The sequence below is a fragment of the Pagrus pagrus genome (genome assembly GCF_965226575.1).
Source record: "Pagrus pagrus genome assembly, chromosome: 2".
NCBI classification, from domain to species: Eukaryota; Metazoa; Chordata; class Actinopteri; order Spariformes; family Sparidae; genus Pagrus; species Pagrus pagrus.
Genome location: NC_140186.1, coordinates 25,068,738 through 25,087,320, shown reverse-complemented (window position 1 = coordinate 25,087,320; position 18,583 = coordinate 25,068,738). Strand labels below are relative to the sequence as shown.

At 40.8% G+C, this 18,583-nt stretch overlaps 3 protein-coding genes across 3 annotated transcripts; 1 reads left to right on the top strand and 2 right to left on the bottom strand.

The window, feature by feature from the left end:
• Positions 1 to 86: 86 nt before the first annotated feature.
• npb (neuropeptide B) lies at positions 87 to 1,534 on the bottom strand. Its single transcript, XM_084344635.1, has 2 exons — positions 1,162 to 1,534; positions 87 to 579 (listed from the first exon to the last, which is right to left on the bottom strand). The coding sequence occupies exons 1-2, from the start codon at positions 1,423 to 1,425 to the stop codon at positions 451 to 453; spliced, it is 393 nt and encodes a 130-aa protein (XP_084200761.1). The 5' UTR covers positions 1,426 to 1,534; the 3' UTR covers positions 87 to 450.
• A 943-nt stretch (positions 1,535 to 2,477) lies between these two features.
• sgsh (N-sulfoglucosamine sulfohydrolase (sulfamidase)) lies at positions 2,478 to 9,535 on the bottom strand. The gene is made up of 9 exons (XM_084370102.1): positions 9,255 to 9,535; positions 7,972 to 8,132; positions 7,757 to 7,862; positions 7,284 to 7,651; positions 7,098 to 7,179; positions 6,798 to 7,001; positions 4,575 to 4,741; positions 4,266 to 4,483; positions 2,478 to 2,840 (listed from the first exon to the last, which is right to left on the bottom strand). Exons 1-9 carry the CDS (start codon positions 9,334 to 9,336, stop codon positions 2,657 to 2,659), a joined length of 1,572 nt encoding a protein of 523 aa, XP_084226228.1. The 5' UTR covers positions 9,337 to 9,535; the 3' UTR covers positions 2,478 to 2,656.
• Positions 9,536 to 9,627: 92 nt separating this feature from the next.
• On the top strand, positions 9,628 to 17,490 carry slc26a11 (solute carrier family 26 member 11). The gene is made up of 15 exons (XM_084373475.1): positions 9,628 to 9,751; positions 10,701 to 10,912; positions 11,028 to 11,268; positions 11,541 to 11,733; positions 12,232 to 12,317; positions 13,291 to 13,513; positions 13,657 to 13,835; positions 13,987 to 14,059; positions 14,770 to 14,881; positions 15,034 to 15,089; positions 15,312 to 15,452; positions 15,546 to 15,673; positions 16,275 to 16,374; positions 16,490 to 16,623; positions 16,772 to 17,490. Exons 3-15 carry the CDS (start codon positions 11,059 to 11,061, stop codon positions 16,928 to 16,930), a joined length of 1,794 nt encoding a protein of 597 aa, XP_084229601.1. The 5' UTR covers positions 9,628 to 9,751; positions 10,701 to 10,912; positions 11,028 to 11,058; the 3' UTR covers positions 16,931 to 17,490.
• The last annotated feature ends 1,093 nt before the right edge of the window (positions 17,491 to 18,583 follow it).

The window sequence follows — 18,583 nt, the reverse complement described above, 5'->3', positions numbered from 1 at the left end:
ATCAAGGCAGTGCTGGATCACTTATTTTACCCCTTTCATCCCCCACTAGTTGAGTATTTTCAGACAAATTTATGCCACACAACAGGTTCCCAGTGTTTGTTCATTTTAATAGATAAAATAAATAAAAGTACTTTACAGGAAATCTGCTCTGCAGTCAACTTTCTGGACATTTAATACACGTTAGTACATGTCAGGGTTAAACAGTTAAGAGTGAAAGAATATCAACTAACATCTCTCAAACTGACTTGTTTTTTTATACATAACCAAAGCAAAAACACTGAACAATGTTTGTGTTTTTAAATAAAAATAACATTCAGAGTCTGCAGCGGTCCATCATCGACAGTGATCATGTTTTCCTCACACATTCATTCCTTGATTCTTCGTTTCCAGAGAAGCGCTGCCGGGTCTCGGTTGGAGGACCAGGACTGTCTCTGCCGGTCCGACCGGGACTCACGCGGACAGGCAGTCCAGGGAGTCCAGGGTGAGGAAGACGTCCGCCTTGCACTGGAAGGTGCCCGTCCCGTCCCGCAGCAGCTCGCAGCTCTTCAGGTTTGGAGAGATGTCCTTGACGCAGATGGCCTAAACGATGACAGCATTTAAAGTTAACGGTTGAAACTTTGAATTATTCTGCTCATCTTTTCAGAAATCTCATCAAACTATTGAATGTATCTTTTAAATTAATGGCCAGATTATTACGACTATTCGTTTTGCAGTAATAATAGCAGGATGCCGCTAATTAGACAAATCACACATTTTCATCTGTTTCTATATTTGTTCAGATGTTTTCTGTAGATGATTATTTATTCTGTTAACTTTTTAATGACCGTCCGTCACCGTCGTTTAACGCTACCGGCTGCGCTTTGACCTGCAGCGCTCATGGTTTTGCGCCTTTACGCACGACTTGTTCAACTTTTACAATCATTTTGATCTCAACTGCCTTCATGAGACCAAAACAGAAGTAGAGTCTGATCTCTGACTAAGGTTTGTTTACTTGAAATATGTCCTTGTAATGCTGAGGTATCGTTATAAATGTGTTTGTTATGGTGCTGAAAGGAAAACATATTTACGCTCGTTTCTTCTTCATTTTATCGTCAGTTAATTTACAAAAAAAATAACTCCCTCAAACATGAATAAAGTTTGTAGTATATGAACTCTACTCACCATGCTTTTGAGGATGGAGATCTGCTTGTTAGTCTCTGGAATCACGCTGTTACCAGCTGTCTCCCCGCTGTCCAACAGCGTCTCTTCGGACTCGGACCTCCGGACGTACGGCGACCTCCTGATGCCGGACAGCAAACCGGAGGCACGACCCACCGAGTAGTAACTGGGCCCGGTCGACTGCTTGTACCAGGCTTCGACTGGATGGCAGGAGACGAGCAGAGAGACGGCGACGCACACCACGGCAAACCTGACTGACCTCTCCATGTCTGGACCCGGCTTGGCACTTTCTTTACGCAGAGGACAAACGGCGCGTTTCTCGTCTGTTCTTGGTCAGAGGCCGACTTTATGTTTTGCTCGGTGTTTGGCAAACTTTCTGCTGCTTATATAGGCTGACTGGGGCGACGTTATCGTGACCCAGGACGTTCGTCAAATCAAAATTGAGGTGGGTGGATGATCATCCGGTGTGTGTGTGTGTGTGTGTGTGTGTGGTATAGAGTATGAGGGGGTTGGTGATGTATAGGGACGTCATCTCTTCTCTGACGCTTGTAAAAGTAAAATGGATTAACATCAGTGGACCAGGATGACATAAATGGTCAAAACTCAGAGATGTCAAGATAGATTATAAGTTAATGAGGATGTGCTTTTGTGCTTCACTAATTAGACATTTAGATTTTAAAAATCCTGAATGTATTAAAACGTCTAAAAAGAATAACTCCTACTTTGACACAGAAAAGTCAGTTAAATTAAACAGATTTAGATTCACGAATAAAAGCCATGAAATCAGGTCAGTGCTTATCCACTGCACTGAATCAGTGTGCCTGACTTCAAAAAGACTTCAAAAAGACTTCAACATGAGTGAAAATGGACAGATTAGGAGTGAAAGAAAAAACAAATGAGCAGATCAATGAACATAAGTGAATAATCGACTGATCCAAATTGTTCCAAAAGCTTTCTACATGGACTGACTGCGAATCACATCAAATTGGAGCTCTGAGGAATCAATAAAAACCCCTTTCCAGATTGATTTGCCGACCTCCCCAGTCATGCGTCATGAACTCCACCATCGTGTAATCAACAGATCAGCAGGAGAACAACTGTGATGGAGCCTACAACAAAGATGGATACGTTTCTACATTTGTTTCAATTAAATAATTACAGAAACAGCGAGTGTGTAATCATGTTGCCTCTCTATGAAACAGGGTTATGAGGAGGTCTGGATGATGGGAAGATGTACCTTAAATGTATAGAAACAGATAAGAAGGACCACTGACCTGGATGATGAAATTATCTGGTAACATAAAGAAGAACAATACAACACTGAAAACAATGATAGGAATTAAGTTAATTCATGTTGAGTTTATTTTTTGAGCACTAAAAGCAGCAAGGACATACAAAAATAAAATACAAATACAGTACATTTAATTCATATTACAAGAGGAATCATGTATGGGGACATCATGTCAATCAAGATGAGTAAAAGTACCATTACAGTCCATCAGAGTCCATTGTAGAGTGGTCTGCAGTGCGGCTCTAGTTTGTCCTCCAGGACGTAGTCAGGTCCACAGACCCAGGGGTCCCCTGTCTCCCACTGCCACTTCTGCAGACTCTGCCTCAGGCTCTCCAGCACGGTGCTGTAGGACGGGTCTGACACCAGGTTCCTTGTTTCCAGAAGGTCCGACCTGCGTTGTTCAAATTTAAACATCAGAAAACAGTCTCAGGGCCACTGCAAAGATTTTACAATTACTGAAGTCTCCATGTTCATAGGCGTGAATCCCAGGGGGGACGGGGGGCACATGCACCAATTATAGACACACAAAAGTGTGTTTTTAGGTTTCAAAAGAGTCTGTTGTTGGTGGCTGACCTCCAGGAATGATTTCAAACAAAGGATATGTTCAACATTAATTTAATCATACCACTCAAAGAAGTAAAATATATTTATAATTGTCACTAACCTTCATTTTCGATGCATTAAATTAGGCTACAGGTCGCTCTTTATGCTAATTAGTTAGTTAAGTAATTTAACTAAAACTATATAAATGTTAATAATACAATCATAAACATGTTTATTGTTAGATGATAACACATTCATAATACTTTGTAGACACTTAAGAACATTAATCAAAGCTTTATTTTGTGTTTCTTATGTGTTGACAATAGCATTGCAAATACATTTATTGAGTTTAGAGTAATTAACTTACCTATGATGTCATTGTCTTTGTAAAGATTAATACATCTTTTATTATGCGTTCATTTCTTATATTGTGATTATATATTAATAATATATATTGTTATTATTCTATTATTACAATTCAATTGATGTTGCTTTAGATCCAGTGTTTGCAAAAAGCTTCATCAACTGTTAATAAATGATAAGATAAACCAAGAAGAAACTGTAGTTGACAGTTTCTTGTAGGTGCCTATAAATGTCTTTTAATTTAACAATAAACATGTTTATGGAGCTATTATTAACACTTAGCTGCATATAGTCTTATGAACACATATGTTACAATATGTTAATAACATATTTTAAAAAGGACCATATTACTTGTTAACTCATGCTTATTGCAAAGACTTTAATATAAAGCGTTACTGGCTTCTCAAAGATAATTCATAATTTAAACACAAAATCTGCAATTAGTTCCAATTAGTCCTATTATTGCTTATATATATATATAAACACACACACACACACACACATACACACACACATACATATATATACACACACATGTATATATACAAATATACATATATGTACACTACCAGTCCATATCACTATATAAGACTACCTCATGAATCTGATTGAGAGAATGCCAAGTGTGTGCAAAGCTGTCATCAAAGGAAAAGGTGGCTACTTTGAAGAATATTAAAAAAACATATTCTGGTTTGTTTAACACTTTTTTGTTTACTGCATAATTCCATATGTGTTCCTTCATAGTTTTGATGTCTTCAGTATTAATCTACATTGTTGAAAATAATAAAAATAAAGAAAAACCACTGAATAAGAAAGTATTGTGTTCTAAATGTCCTTTTAACTGACTGATATTTATTTCTGAACATGTTTCTCCTCCTGAGCTGATCACATGGAGAACACTAGGACAGACCTGGAGTCGTACAGCTCCCAGCGCTCTCTGTAGTAATACTGCTGCAGGCTTTTGAACCAGTGTGTGGGCTCACTCAGCCGGGTGCGGTTCAGCAGGTCCTGGAAGGTCGGTGACACATACAGGTCCTGGTCGATGGGGAAGGGCATGCGGTAGTGTAGGTTGTGGAGGAGGTGGTACGCCCCCTGGTGGACAGAGCGGGTTGGGTAGTACATGGTTATCTGCAATCAAAATGACAGAACAGCAGTCAGGGTCTGTTTCCGACAGTCAGTGGCGATGACGTCCTGTCTGAAAGCAGTGGTGCTCACAGACCTCATGGAGGGACTGGCTGGCGTACACGGTGTGCCAGCTGCTGGGCTCCGTGACTAGAGCAGGCAGTAAGGAGCGACCGGTGAGGTGGACCGGGGTGGTGGGGCTGCCGGGGAGGCTGTAGGATGGGTAGGGAACAGAGAACCAGTCCAGGATGGTGGGAGTAATGTCTGCCGGAAAAAGAGAGGGAGATGAAGAGAAAAGGAGAGAAAAGACAGTGAGAAAACAAGCAACCAGCTCATCTGAGGCAAAACCTTAAATTCCAATTTAATGTTATTACTTATACAGTAATAATCAGGCTCGGGGAGTAACTAAATACATAATACATACATACAAAAAACAGCAACTTTTCTGGTGAGGTTACTGAAAAAAGATAATTAGAGTAAAGATACATTCAGTAAAACGGGATTACTGACAGGACTACAATTTCAAAATAGAGAATGATATACAGTACTAGTCTGTAACTATGCACATGTGCACACACAACATCACTCTGTTCGTAAGTGAAATACACATATGCAAATTCTTACAGAATACATACTCGTTATTAAGATTAAACTTTCCTATTGATATTTCTTTTCTCTTTTCTCTTTTGCATTTGTGTGGTACTGGGGTAATCCAGTTACATTACTTTACTATTGTGATACTTGGATTAGTTTACCGACTACATTCTTTACATTCTTTACAATCCTTGATAAATAGCACCTACTTTGCTCAGATGAGGGCTTGAAAATTGTTTCTATCTTTTCTTTTCTACTTTATCCATGGTGATATGTTGTGGTTTCTTTCTTGTGACAAATGTACTTATTGTAAGTCACTTTGGACAAAAGCGTCTGCTAAATGCCCTAAATGTTAATGTAAATGTTAACAGGTAATCAGTAACTTTATTACTTTATAGTTAGCTGCTTAAATACTTGCCATGGTTTACCGCACATTATCTTCTGCAGACATTTACAGTGTATCACAACTGTTTCTACCATTTGTTGTTACTATTGTTTAATTGATGTTATTTTCATACTTGCATTTATGGATCATATTCAGTTTATTTTATGGATCTGATGCATATGTATCATTCTTAAGTCTCCCTCTTGTGGCTGATTGGGCACATCAAAAGAAACACACTGACTGAGGCAGGGAACCTAAAGAAAAAGGGTCATTACGTCATCAAATCTTCCATTGCGGCCAAACTGTGGTTACAGTTGTATTGAAGTCTATGAGAGACGCATGGTGAAACACACTGAAGCCCTACCTATCTAGGTTGTATGACTTCTGATGAAGAAACGCCTCCATAAAATGAAAGAACACACTTCAGGGAATAGGTTAACACTATTTTTTCCCTAAATGATTGACAGGGCTGACAGTATTGTGATCAAACGGGGCAGGTCAGACCAAATATTGCTGGGAGACTGAGACTGTAATTACACTGTGAACAGGAGCCTTTCCTAGAGGAAATTGAGGGACAAACAACATGTTGATAAAAAAACAAAACAAAACAAAACAAAAAACAGTTATTAACCTACTCTCTGCAGTGTGTCCCTTCAGTTTCTAGAGGCTTTTCTTTATCAGAAATTATACAACGTAAATATGTTGGTTTCAATGCGTTTCTCCATCCATCACCCATAGACTTCAATACTGCTGTCACTACAGCCTGGCACCGAAGCAAGATTCAGTAACGTAATGACCCTTCCTTCTTTTTCAGGTTCCTTGGTTTGAGGGGGCTCAAGATAAATCTAGGCAGTCAGAAGATGATAAAGTAAAGAAGAAAAAGAAAAAGTATCACTGTGACATGAAATTCTTTTAGATGTTTGACTTTTCTTTTAACTTTTTTAGCCTATTAATATAACTGGGTTCAAACTATCTGAGAATGAGAAACATCACTCTGTGGTTGACCTGCTCATAACTCATTACTCACTGACGCAGTAACATGTGATGAGGGGTCAGACAGGAGTACATATTATACTGTAGTATGGCAGATAGCAGATATTGCGTCATTTTATGTTGTCACTTGGGAGCTGCTGGTGTAAGCACTAAACTAGAACCTAACCTGCAATAGACACTGTGCTCTCAGTGAGTGGTTGCTAGACGTTACAGTCTATATATTAAAAAAAAAAGTTCCACTTGCAGTGACAGCTGTTCTGATCTAAGTCTATGTATCTATCCAATACCACATCATTTATCTATTAGAAACAGGATCCGGCTCCACCCCAGCTGCCACCTGTCTCTTACCCAGCAGGCTGACGTAGGCCTGGCTGGTGTCTCCCCATCGCTCCCTGTGCTCCGGAGAGGACACCAGCATGGGCTCTGCTGTCCCGGAGCGGTACAGGTTGGTTCTGCCGTTGGGGAAGGGGATGCCGTTATCGGAGCTGTAGAGGACCAGAGTGTCATTCTCATAACCAGCTTCCCTGAGCTCCTGAAGAACCAAACCGATACCTGCAGAGGAGATTTGCACCATCATAACTTGAATCTAACATGAATGGCCTCTCTTCATCCTCCTTATTTATAGCATGTGTAGGTGTTGAGACATACCTTGGTCCAGCCTGCTAACTGTGGTGTACTGTGCAGCCAAGTCGGCTCGTGCCGCAGGCGTGTCCGGCACAAAAGGAGGAACCTGAAGTACACGAGATGAGGGCAGACCATAGTATTGAGTGTTAGGAGCTCTGTGATTTGATTCATGGATCAAACTTTTGAGCCTGCATATCTTTTAGTACTGACCTTCACTTGTTCTGGTGTGTAATATTCGGGTGTCCAGTCAGGTATTCTACCCATCCCCATTTCACCATTCCCAAACTTCTCACAGAACGCTCCATACTGGGGCTGCGAGTGTCCACATCGGTGGGTGTCGTGGAAGGCGACATAAAGGAAAAACGGTCTCTCTTCGTCTTTTATATTCTCTTTATTCTCTTCTGTCTTACCCCTTCGTTCAAACACTTCCTCTTTATGGGTCTGGAAAAACTTGCGGACCAGGAGTTTGATGCGGGTGATGTTCCTCCCCACCTGGAGGACAGAGTTGGTCTCCTCTGTGTAGGCATAATCAAAAGGATACACAGGTCCAGGACCAACGTGCTTCTTCCCAATAATACCTGAGAGAGTAAAAAAAAATGAAGAGAGTGGGGGAGAAATGGTGATAAAAAGCAAGAGTGTGTGTGAAAGTACACTTGAATTAAACTGGTCACTTTGTTACTAACCTGTGTGTACGTTGGCTTTGCTGAGGAGCAGCGGCAGACTTTGGACTCCGTCAAACGAGTTGAAGTGGTGAACACCCTGATGAAGCCCGTACATGCCGTTCTGGTGCTGACAACACATCAAACAGACCTTAATATTGTAACTGCATGCGCAAATGAAAAGCATCCATAGGTGTGTGTGTGTGTGTGTGTGTGTGTGTGTGTGTGTGTGTCTTTACCTGCGGCAGGCCGGTGAGGATGGTGGAGCGGCTGGGAGAGCAGCTGCTGACAGAGGTGAAGGCGTTGCTGAACACCAGACTACGTTTGGCCAGAGAGCGCAGGTGGGGGGTGTGGACCACAGAGTTGTTATACACCTCCGTCTCAAAACCGGCATCATCAGCTGCAAGAAGGAAAACACACGCCTATTAGCTCTTACACTACATATTCTTAAAAACTCTCCAACAGGTTTGCGTGAAATGACAATACATTGTGAGATGATATACATTTGTCAGGAACTTCAACATACTGTTTATATAATCTTGGGACCTACTAGTTCAGACTTTTTAAATAACCAAAGGTGTACCTCAAGATGTAATATAATGTTGTATTGCCGACTTGTATTGAATGTTCATCAAACTAAGGTAATGTTGTTCGACAGAGCAAAGGAAACAATACTGAGAGAGTCACAGAATTATGAATACCTTGGTATCTGGATAGATGATAAACTCACATTCAAATATCACATTGACAATCTGGTCAACAAAATACATTTTTAAAAAATTGGTTTCTTATACCAACATTGAACTAACTTTTCTATGTTTTGTAGGAATTTTGAATAAAACAGTTACAGTTAAATAAAACCCTGACAAGCAGGAAGTAAATAATGTATTAATCATTTTAGTTGGTTTCTTGGATATTCTAAAATAAGTAAGGATTGCAAGCATTATTCATAGTTTATGAAGGCTAGCCTTGCTTTGGATCAAACTGCATTGGTTGGGTGACTAATAAATACCCCAGGAAGACACATGTATTGTACGTATGGAATGTCCTCTAGCCTATATTTAAGGAATAATAATAATCTAATGTATTCTGTCTTTTTATTGTGCGTTATTAAAATATTTTCAAGCAAACTCTCTTGTACCAGGACGATCTTCCACATCATTTGTTGGTTATTCATTTGTCCATCTCTATTTTATGTATGTTTCTCTCTGTGTGTGTGTGTGTGTGTGTGTGTGTGTGTGTGTGTGTGTGTGTGTGTATGATTTGATGGTGGAGCTGGGAGTGTTTGGGCCACCAAAATCCAAGGGCCAGCCTTGTTTACAGTTCTGCTGAACTGCACTGCATTTTACAGAGAGGTGTTTCTGTTATTCTGTCCCCCCAATATTTACATCAATGACAGCAGGCTAAATAACAGACTGCATTAGCTTTAGCTGGGTGTACCTAATAAACTGTCAAATGAGCTCAAAAGGCATTTAAAACTGACACAGCTCACCACTGTATGGAGGTGTAAAGATTCACTCACCAATTATCAGGAGGACATTTCTTGTCTTTGACTCTGCGGTGCAACATGATGCCAAAATGAGAAAAACCAACTCAAGCAGCATGATGGTGATTATCTCTCTTCACTGTTTCCCCCCAAAATTGAGCCTACTAAGTCTCAAAGTCTCTGCTGGTTTGGCTTTGAAACATTTCACACGAGTCACAACGATTTATTCCAATAATTTGAATAAATTCAGTCGTCAAAATCAACATGTAAAGTGGCGAGTTGGTTGAGACAGCGGTGTGTTGGGACGCATTTTGACGTCTTCCTCAAACAACTTAAGCTCCGCCCCCTGCTGTCACATGACAGACGTCACGTGAGGAGAGACAACAGGAACTGGTGGCTCGCGCTTCATCAGCGAAATGACAGATTTTTAGGAAGTGGGTTTAACAAAAGGAACAAAAGTTGTGTGACAGAGAAGGACCTGCAAATCACAGCTGACCCGCTGAATAATGAGCAAGGAGAAGGAGCCGGGTTGGGTAAGAGTTTTTATTTCATTTTTCTATTTCTATTTTATTTTATTGTGTCGCTTTTTCCTACTCTATTCTGTTGTGTTGTTTTACTAGGCTATTTTATTCTCTTTTGTTAGATTGAGTAGTTTTTCTGCTCTTTTCTATTCTACATTGAAGTTGTTTTTTGCCTGTTTTTGTCTATTGTATGCTGTATATTTGTCTGTTGTATTATATTTGTGTTGTTATACTTTTTTTAAATTTTTTTAACTTTTGTATGTTTTTCCAATGTGTTCAGTTCAATTCTGTTTTAAAATTCAAAGGCTTTATTGGCATGAAAGCCTCAAGACACAATTCCCCCAAAGTATCGAGGTTCAAATATAAGTGCAAGTGCAAGTGCACGTGCACAAAAACAAAATGTCATTCTTCCTTTTCTATTCTACTCTGTTGTTTTTCTGTTCTGTGTTATCCTCTTCTCCTCTTCTGTTTGTTACAGTCACACACCTGTGCTATTTACTCACATTCTTCCACTTTGTCAATGCAAAATCTAATCGTTCAATCAATTGTTAGAAGATTTTACAGCCCACACGACATAAACACATTATAGGACACAATGGGAGATAAAATTATCACACTGTGAGTTGAGGGTGCTGTTAACTCACATAATACTGAGTGAGCATGTGGGTGAATATTTCATAGTGAGGGAGTTTTATGGCTTGTAGGTGATTGTGGAGAAAAGTTATGTCTGTTGTAAAACAACCAGGTATGCAAATCGCTGCGCTGTCATCATGTGATCATCATATGAATATGAAGACTACAAAGCTGGTGACAGAAAGACTTATGGACTTATGGAATATCTGTCCTCATGTGTTAAAAACTTAAACTTGAAAGCAGATGTGTCGTAAGTGGTTATCACATGTGACCTGACAGGTTGCAAGTCAGTTGACTGATTACTTTTTTTTTGTTCTTTTACACACAGATCACAACGTGCGTCAGAAGATATGTTGTCTACTCTCTGTGATGTGCTGTGTACCGGTCCAGAAAAACACTCGGACAAACTGACACATGATTGCACACAGAGCACTTCTTTGTCTTCTTCCCCTGACTACTGGGTCTGTGGGGAAAGAGGAGGCGAACCAAAGCCAGAGGAACCAAGCAGCACCTTCCAAAAGCTGATGTCTGACATTTAAAGTAAAGGAGGAAACTTAATTGCTTTATTGTTTTATCTCCCCACATTTGCAGACATTTGAATATGTAGAAAGTCACTTTATGAGTGTGCATTTGTTGCTGTCGTCCTTCTCTCCAGGTTCTCTTTCCTCAACTCTAATTCTTGAGCAATGGACCAGCCTCTTCTGGGACGAATGTCAGCTGCCGGCCAGGACTGCTGCTCTTACAGCACCCTTAAGGCCTGGCTGCCCATCCTCTCCTGGCTGCCTGGATACAAGCTGAAGTGGCTTAAGATGGACCTGCTCGCAGGCCTCACAGTCGGGCTGACGACTGTCCCGCAGGCTCTGGCTTATGCTGAAGTAGCCGGTCTTCCTGTGCAGGTGAATCCTGGCTGGGGTGTCTGTGAAGGTTCATCTTTATGATTCATCCTCCATTTAGTCATTTAGAAATGTGCATCTGCTCTGTGTTTTTGTCACTTCTTTCTCGACAGATGAATGTAAAAATAAACTCCACACGTGCATCATTCTGACCAGTAAAACATTCAAGTGGCGTAGCGGAAAAAAAAAATTTGAGCGGAGGAGGACTTTAATCAGCAACGCAAATAATTGTTTGTTGTTGCTCTCTTTTAATCTAAAATCATTTCTCTCCACAGTACGGACTCTACTCTGCATTCATGGGGGGGTTCATCTACACCCTCCTAGGGACCTCTAAGGATGTGACACTGGGTCCCACGGCCATCATGTCTCTCCTGTGTTTCTCCGTGGTGGGGGGGCAGCCAGACCGAGCCGTGCTGCTCAGCCTCCTCTGTGGACTCATCCAGGCAGTAATGGCATTACTGAGATTAGGTGAGAGGAGGGCTGCTGAGGTCATGTGAAAACCTTGTGACACCAGTTTTGGGGGGTTTCTAAATTTAGTCGACACTCGTGACATCGGGTGGATGTGGATGAACTTACAAAAGGCATTTTTAGCAAAATAAAAATTAGTTTTTATTCACAATACTAGACATTGTTTTTAGCTATGTGCAATGACATTTTAGCATTATCAAGATTTAGGTTGTGCTCTGTATCAAAACCTGATATAGCAATATCACAAAATTAAACTAATTGTTAAAAAAAGAGAAAGAGAGGGAGGGAGTCATTTAGAAAATTGCAAAGGTTTAGGGACAGAACTGCAGAGACTGTGAAGAAACAGGACAACCACTTCCTACCACCACATCAATGACACTCCGTGCCTAACCACAAACACATTTTGTGGCATCTGTGGATCTCAACACACTGTCCCTTTTTGGTTCAAGGTTCGTTTTATGGCTTCGTAAATCATTCATTACTTTGCATCTTCTGCAGGTTTCCTGCTGGACTTCATCTCTTTCCCTGTAATAAAAGGCTTCACTTGTGCTGCTGCAGTAACCATTGGCTTTGGCCAGGTCAAGGTGAGATTTAATCTCATGCACAAACACACACAGACACACACAGACACACACAGTGACTCCAGTTTCACATTTAAAGTTAATAGACTTAAAAATGGTGTCTCTAGTAGATATTTCGTCTAGCATCTGGTACTCTTGTCGGCCGTGGTCTGAGGTCCCGGTCCAGACAAACTCCAAAGCCACTGGCTGCATGGCTAACTGAGCCATGAGCTACTTCGCTAACAGCACTGCTTACTCTGATGATATGCTGCCCCCTATGTTTTTGCACCTACCTACAAATAACACCCTTAAGGATTTGTGTTTATTCTGTCACTGTGACCTGTGACCACTGTATACACTGTCAAATCAAATCAATTTTATTTATAAAGCCCACAGTCACATGTCTGTTAGGTGTTCGTCTTGGATGTTTTGTTTGTATGTGTATGTATTAAGTATGTGTTGTTTGTTGATGGTTTGTATTTGTCACTTATGTAAATGAAAGACCCCAGGAAGAACAGCTGCTGCCTCGCAAAAGCTAATGGGGATCTTAATAAACTAAACTAAACTAAACATTGCCAATCTATGTAGTGAACGGCATCATCTGTCCTTAGACCCTCGCTTCGAGTGAGGAAAAACTTCCAATGATTTAAAAAAAAGAAAATCTTTTAACTGGGGGATAAAGATGGAAGAGCCACAGAGGAGGGCTGCCTCTCCCAGTGCTGACAGACATGCAATAGATGTCCCGCAATTAGAGCTAGGGTTTCCATAATAGAACCTCTTGTTTTTATCTACTGTTGCCTCAGCAGTTTTAATCTATAATGAGGAAAGATTTAGTCTTCTGAGCTGCTGCTGATGTGGTTCATTTGGTTGTGCAAACCCATCTTGTAGCTACTGTTTCTATCTTAAAAGCAGGAGAGAACTCCTCTTGTTCAGATTTGCGACTCTTCTGAGTGTCAGTGGTTGCAGCTGATGCCAGTCCTGTTTTTCCTGTTTGCAGAATATTCTTGGACTTCAGGGAATTCCCCAGGAGTTCTTCCTGGAGGTTTACTACACCTTCTACAAGATCCCAGAAGCCAGGATAGGTGACGTGGTTCTGGGTCTGCTTTGTCTGGGTCTGCTGGTCATGTTGTTTTTTATGAAAGAGAGTCTGGGCTCTGACAACGCTCCCTACTCCAGCTGCTCCAGAGTCGCCAGGAAACTAGTGTGGACTGTTGCTACCAGTCAGTACCTGTGTGTGTGTGTGTGTGTGTGTGTGTGTGTGTGTGTGTGTGTGTGTGTCACATACATGTATGCCAATAACAGTGTATGAATCTTTTTTTAGATACATTTTTCTCCAATCTGTACATTTTTCTCTCTTGGTCAGTGCGTAACTCTCTGGTGGTCCTGGCCGCATCCTTCATAGCATTTTCCTGGGATGCTTATGGTCATCACGTGTTTACAATCACTGGGAAAACTTCCCCGGGGCTCCCGCCATTCGAGCCCCCACCCACCACGGACACCACAGCCAATGGCACAGTCGTCTCTTTTGGAGAGATTGTAGAGGTAAGGAGCAGAGAGACGTTGCCAGCCACAGGGAGACGGCAGGGAATTTTTTCACTAAATGTTTTAGTTGCAATTTTCACTTCCTCATTTCTATCCAGTTTGCAGGAAGAGCAGCTGACTAACCGGTCTTGTATGTGTGTGTATTGTGCAGGGCTTTGGAGGTGGGCTTGCTGTGATTCCCTTCATGGGTCTGTTGGAGAGCATTGCTATTGCTAAAGCTTTTGGTAAGTGTTTCATCCACACTCATGGCATAGCACTAGAGAGCCTGTTGGTTGGTCAGTCCATCACATTAGTTCAGACTAAAATATCTCCACAGATATCGACTATAACTTTTCCTCTATGCCATCATTATACCACATTTTTCATTACTACTTGTACTACTTGGTACTTTGGTTTATAACTAAATACCTGAGGTGGGAGTAATAATAATAATAATAATTGTACTTTTATAGTACAAGTACAACTAATTTTTTAAGTCTGAAGGAACAGAAACCCCTTTGATTGAATGCCCGCCATTGATAGTGCATTCAACATACATGGTTAAAAAGTAACTAATGCTCTGAGTAGTGTTTGAGTGGAATACTTGTAATTGAGTGATATTTCAGTAATTTAACTGTACTTGTACTCTAATACAGATTTCCAATATTCTTTTCACCACTGCTAATACCAGCAAAACAAATGACATCCCAATTAGCCTCAGAACTACTTTGGTTTTGTGCTAATTAACAAGTGTTAGCATGCTAACACTTGTTAACATAGTACACATTATAACTGCTAAACATCAGCATTGTCATTGTGAGCATGTTAGCATTTTGCAGCCTCACAGATCAGCTAGTGTGACTGTTTTCTACACAGAATCCAAGCTTTAGATAATCAAGGCAGCCAAAGAATGAGTGTTTCATCTGATTTCTTCGAACTTCCTGTTTCTCCTCAGCCAGTCAGAACGACTACAGAATCGATGCCAACCAGGAACTGCTGGCAATTGGTGTGACCAACATCATGGGCTCCTTTGTTTCAGCCTACCCTGTCACTGGCAGCTTTGGGAGGTTTGTGTGTGTGTGTGTGTGTGTGTGTGTGTGTGTGTCTGTCTGTCTGTCTGTCTGTGTGTCTATGAGGGAGAGAGAGAGAGAGAGAGAGAGAGAGTGAGGGTTCAGATGTTTACAGTATTTACAGTGTCATGTTTTCTCCTCACATCCAGGACAGCAGTGAACTCCCAGACTGGTGTTTGCACTCCAGCTGGAGGGATCGTCACCAGTGAGTCCTGACACCTTCACTGTATCTCTTCTGCCCTCTTGTGGTGGTCTGTGTTATCACATATTATGTCACAGAGGACAGAGGTATACAGTATGTGTTAAATGAAACAATAAATACTGGCTTCAAAAGACATGACAACAAAGACAACGTGACTCTTCAACTAAGGCAGCCCAGCATGTGGCTAATTTCTCTTAATTTCACCTTCTCTCTCTGTTTTTGCAGGTGTGATAGTATTGCTTTCCCTGGCGTTCCTCATGCCGGCCTTCTACTATATCCCCAAAGCTTCTCTGGCTGCTGTTATCATCTGTGCCGTCGCTCCCATGGTAGATTACCAGGTTGTGGCTAAGATGTGGAGGATACGCAGTAGGTGTCTGCTCAGGTTTTCACTGAAGTGTGTTTCACATGTGTCTGTTTGTTTAAATATGGTCTCGTGCTCACATAACGTATCCTCCACAGAACTGGACCTGCTGCCTTTTTTCGTGACATTCCTGATGAGTTTCTGGCAGGTGCAGTACGGCATCTTAGGAGGTGTAGCTGTATCTGGAGCCATACTTCTGTACAACATTGCAAGACCACGGATAAAGGTACGATAATAATCTGCACAGGATTGTGAGTGTGACACTTTGAAGAAGAATCTACAAAGACATATGTAGCCTTTCATTGCCAGCACTCAAGTGTTACTTTGCTTGTGTGATCTGTAAAGGTACAACAGTCATTTGCTTGTTTTTGAGGCAAACACACCAAAACCCAACATATCTATGTCTTATGACTTCTGATGAAGAAAGGCCTCTAGAAAATGAAAGAACACACTTCAGAGAGAAGGTTAATGACTGATTTTATTTCCTCAAATGATTGACAGGGCTGATAACATCATGACCAAATATTGTTAATGAGACTGCAATTAAACTGCTAACAGGAGCCTTTCCCAAACGATATCAAGGCACGAACTGTGCCAATAAATCAAGGAGTCGTTGCAGATTATATAAATAGACTTCAATAAAGCTGTCACCACAGTCTGGCACCAAAGCAAGATTCCATGACATAATGGCCCTCGGTTCTTTTTTAGGTTCCCTGGATAAGATGAGGAAGTTTGAGGCTGCAGTCTGTTGAACATAATAAAGTCATGGTGTCTCATGGTGCCAGAGTAGCAGGTGGTTTATATGTGTATGTGCTTTTTGTGTGCAGCTGTCTGATCATGGTGTGCTGGTGATGGAGTTGGACAGTGGACTCAGCTTTCCTGCCACAGAGTATCTCAGCCACGTCATACACACTCAGGCTCTGCAGGGTAAAGATATGCTTATCTTTCTTTCAAGGACACTTGCAGGACACAGTAATGTGTGGTGATTTCTCTCTTTCTGTTTTTCCTCTCATTTACTGTCCTCCTAACGTCTCTCCCCCAGCGTCTCCTCCGCGGTCAGTGGTCCTGGATTGCCACCATGTCAGCGCCATAGATTACTCTGTGATCAGTGAGCTCAGGGACCTGCTGAGGCAGTTCAAACTGCGAGATGTGCAACTGGTCTTTTCAAGATTGCAGGTACGACCTATTGGCCTTAGGAATGATACATTTGTTCATTTTAAATTTCAAAATAAAATGTTTGGGGCTAAATTCAATTCTTAACAACACAGCATGACAAAATGTATGCTCTTCCCTCTTCCACTCAAACTCTGTCTCTGTCTTTTAGCCTTCTGTTCTGGAGGTCCTCCTAGCAGCTGACCTGCAGGGCCTCAGGTATACAGACAGTGTGGAGGCAGCGCTGCAGGTGGAGTCAGAAACCTCCCCAATGACTGAACTTGCCAATCACAGACAGGGGAGTCGGATTGACACAGGAAAGAAGCAATAAAGCAACAACATCGATCATCGATTATCTAATCTGGGATTACTGGGCCATGACCTACCTCCAACAACCGATTTACTGGCTGTTAGGTGTACGACGGCGGCCAGGAGCCAAGTGATGTCACTCTTTTTCCCATCAGAAGAAAGTGTTGTGGTGAATTTTTTATCTGCTATACTTGACTTTGCAAATTACAACACTACATTACCTTTGCACAGCAACATTGGAGCATGTTGCTGTGTCAAAAGTGTTTTTATATGCTTTTAAGGGACATTATGTATTTGGTATGAATGAAGAATTTAGAGAAATAATATAAACAGAATAAGGATGACAGGAGTGTAAATGATGAACAAAACAGAGCAAAGCTGTACATATACACATATGCCACCAATCATGAGTTGTTTAATGTATCCATGTAAAGGAAATGTAAATTAATTGAGTTATTTTATGTTGGTAAAGAAATGTTGCCAAGGCGGTGGCAAAATGTTTCTAATTGACTTACATGATTAATCCAAATCAACACTGTACGAGGACTTTTACTAAATATAATGTTTACATTTTCATATTTATTCATTTGTGTGTGTTTTTGTGTGTGTGTCTGTGCATGCAGAAATGCTTTCCTATGTTATAATGAATTTGCACTTTTGTACAAAAGATATATTTAATTTGATTTCAATTCAAATGGATTTTATGACATGGCATGACACAGATTGCTGTAGCAAGCATTTAGATATTTAAAAGCTAAATATAAATTTATTTATTCTTTTATTTGGGAGGGACAATGCATGCTAACGAACATTTCTTCACCAGGAATATAATGTAAGCAAGCCGGAATGTAGCCAAAGGCTAGTTTCCATCCGTTGGAAAACATACTATGACAAATTAACATACTGTAGCAAAGGAACATATTACAGGAAATAACAAATAATCTGTACTGAAATAAAAAATATATGTCATAAAATACACATTCATGCTCCAAAGGGGAAGTACCCCATAATAATGTTTTAACAAAACGACAAAAACTCACCCCAGCATCATTTTCCACAAAATGGTGTCGTCATAGAGGGGCTCGAATACTAATATTATGAGTGACTCATCCGTGATCCAGCAGCATTAGTGTCAAAAAACACAGATTTTCTGGCAAGAAGAGATTTCTGGTGATTTCACATGGGGTTTTAACATTACATAAAATCCATTCTAATGAAAAAATCTATGACAAGACCTTTATACAACTGGCAGTATCTACCAATCCATGCCAACAGCTCATTGCTTCCAGTATTTTCAAGCTTAAAGACAACCTCAGACATGAAGTGTATTTGTTTTATACAGTATTTATAATTAAGGCAGCATTATATAACTTTTTGACCTTAAAATAACAGCTTCAATATCATGTTGATGGTACAGTGTCTTGTAACAGGGTGAATGGTGTCTCTCTCACTTGTTTCTGCACTATGTAACTTCAGTGAGAGGGCAGGATCACAGCGTCACATACATGTTTACTTCAACATACACGTTTTCAACACATAACATTATTACGTAATGAGTTTTGTTTGTAGTTAGCACCTACATTACCTCTGACAAACTGTTACTGACCAGGGATTTACAACAGTGGTGTCGCACTCAGAAACCGTGGGGGTGCCAAACTGCACAAAATTCCTTTCT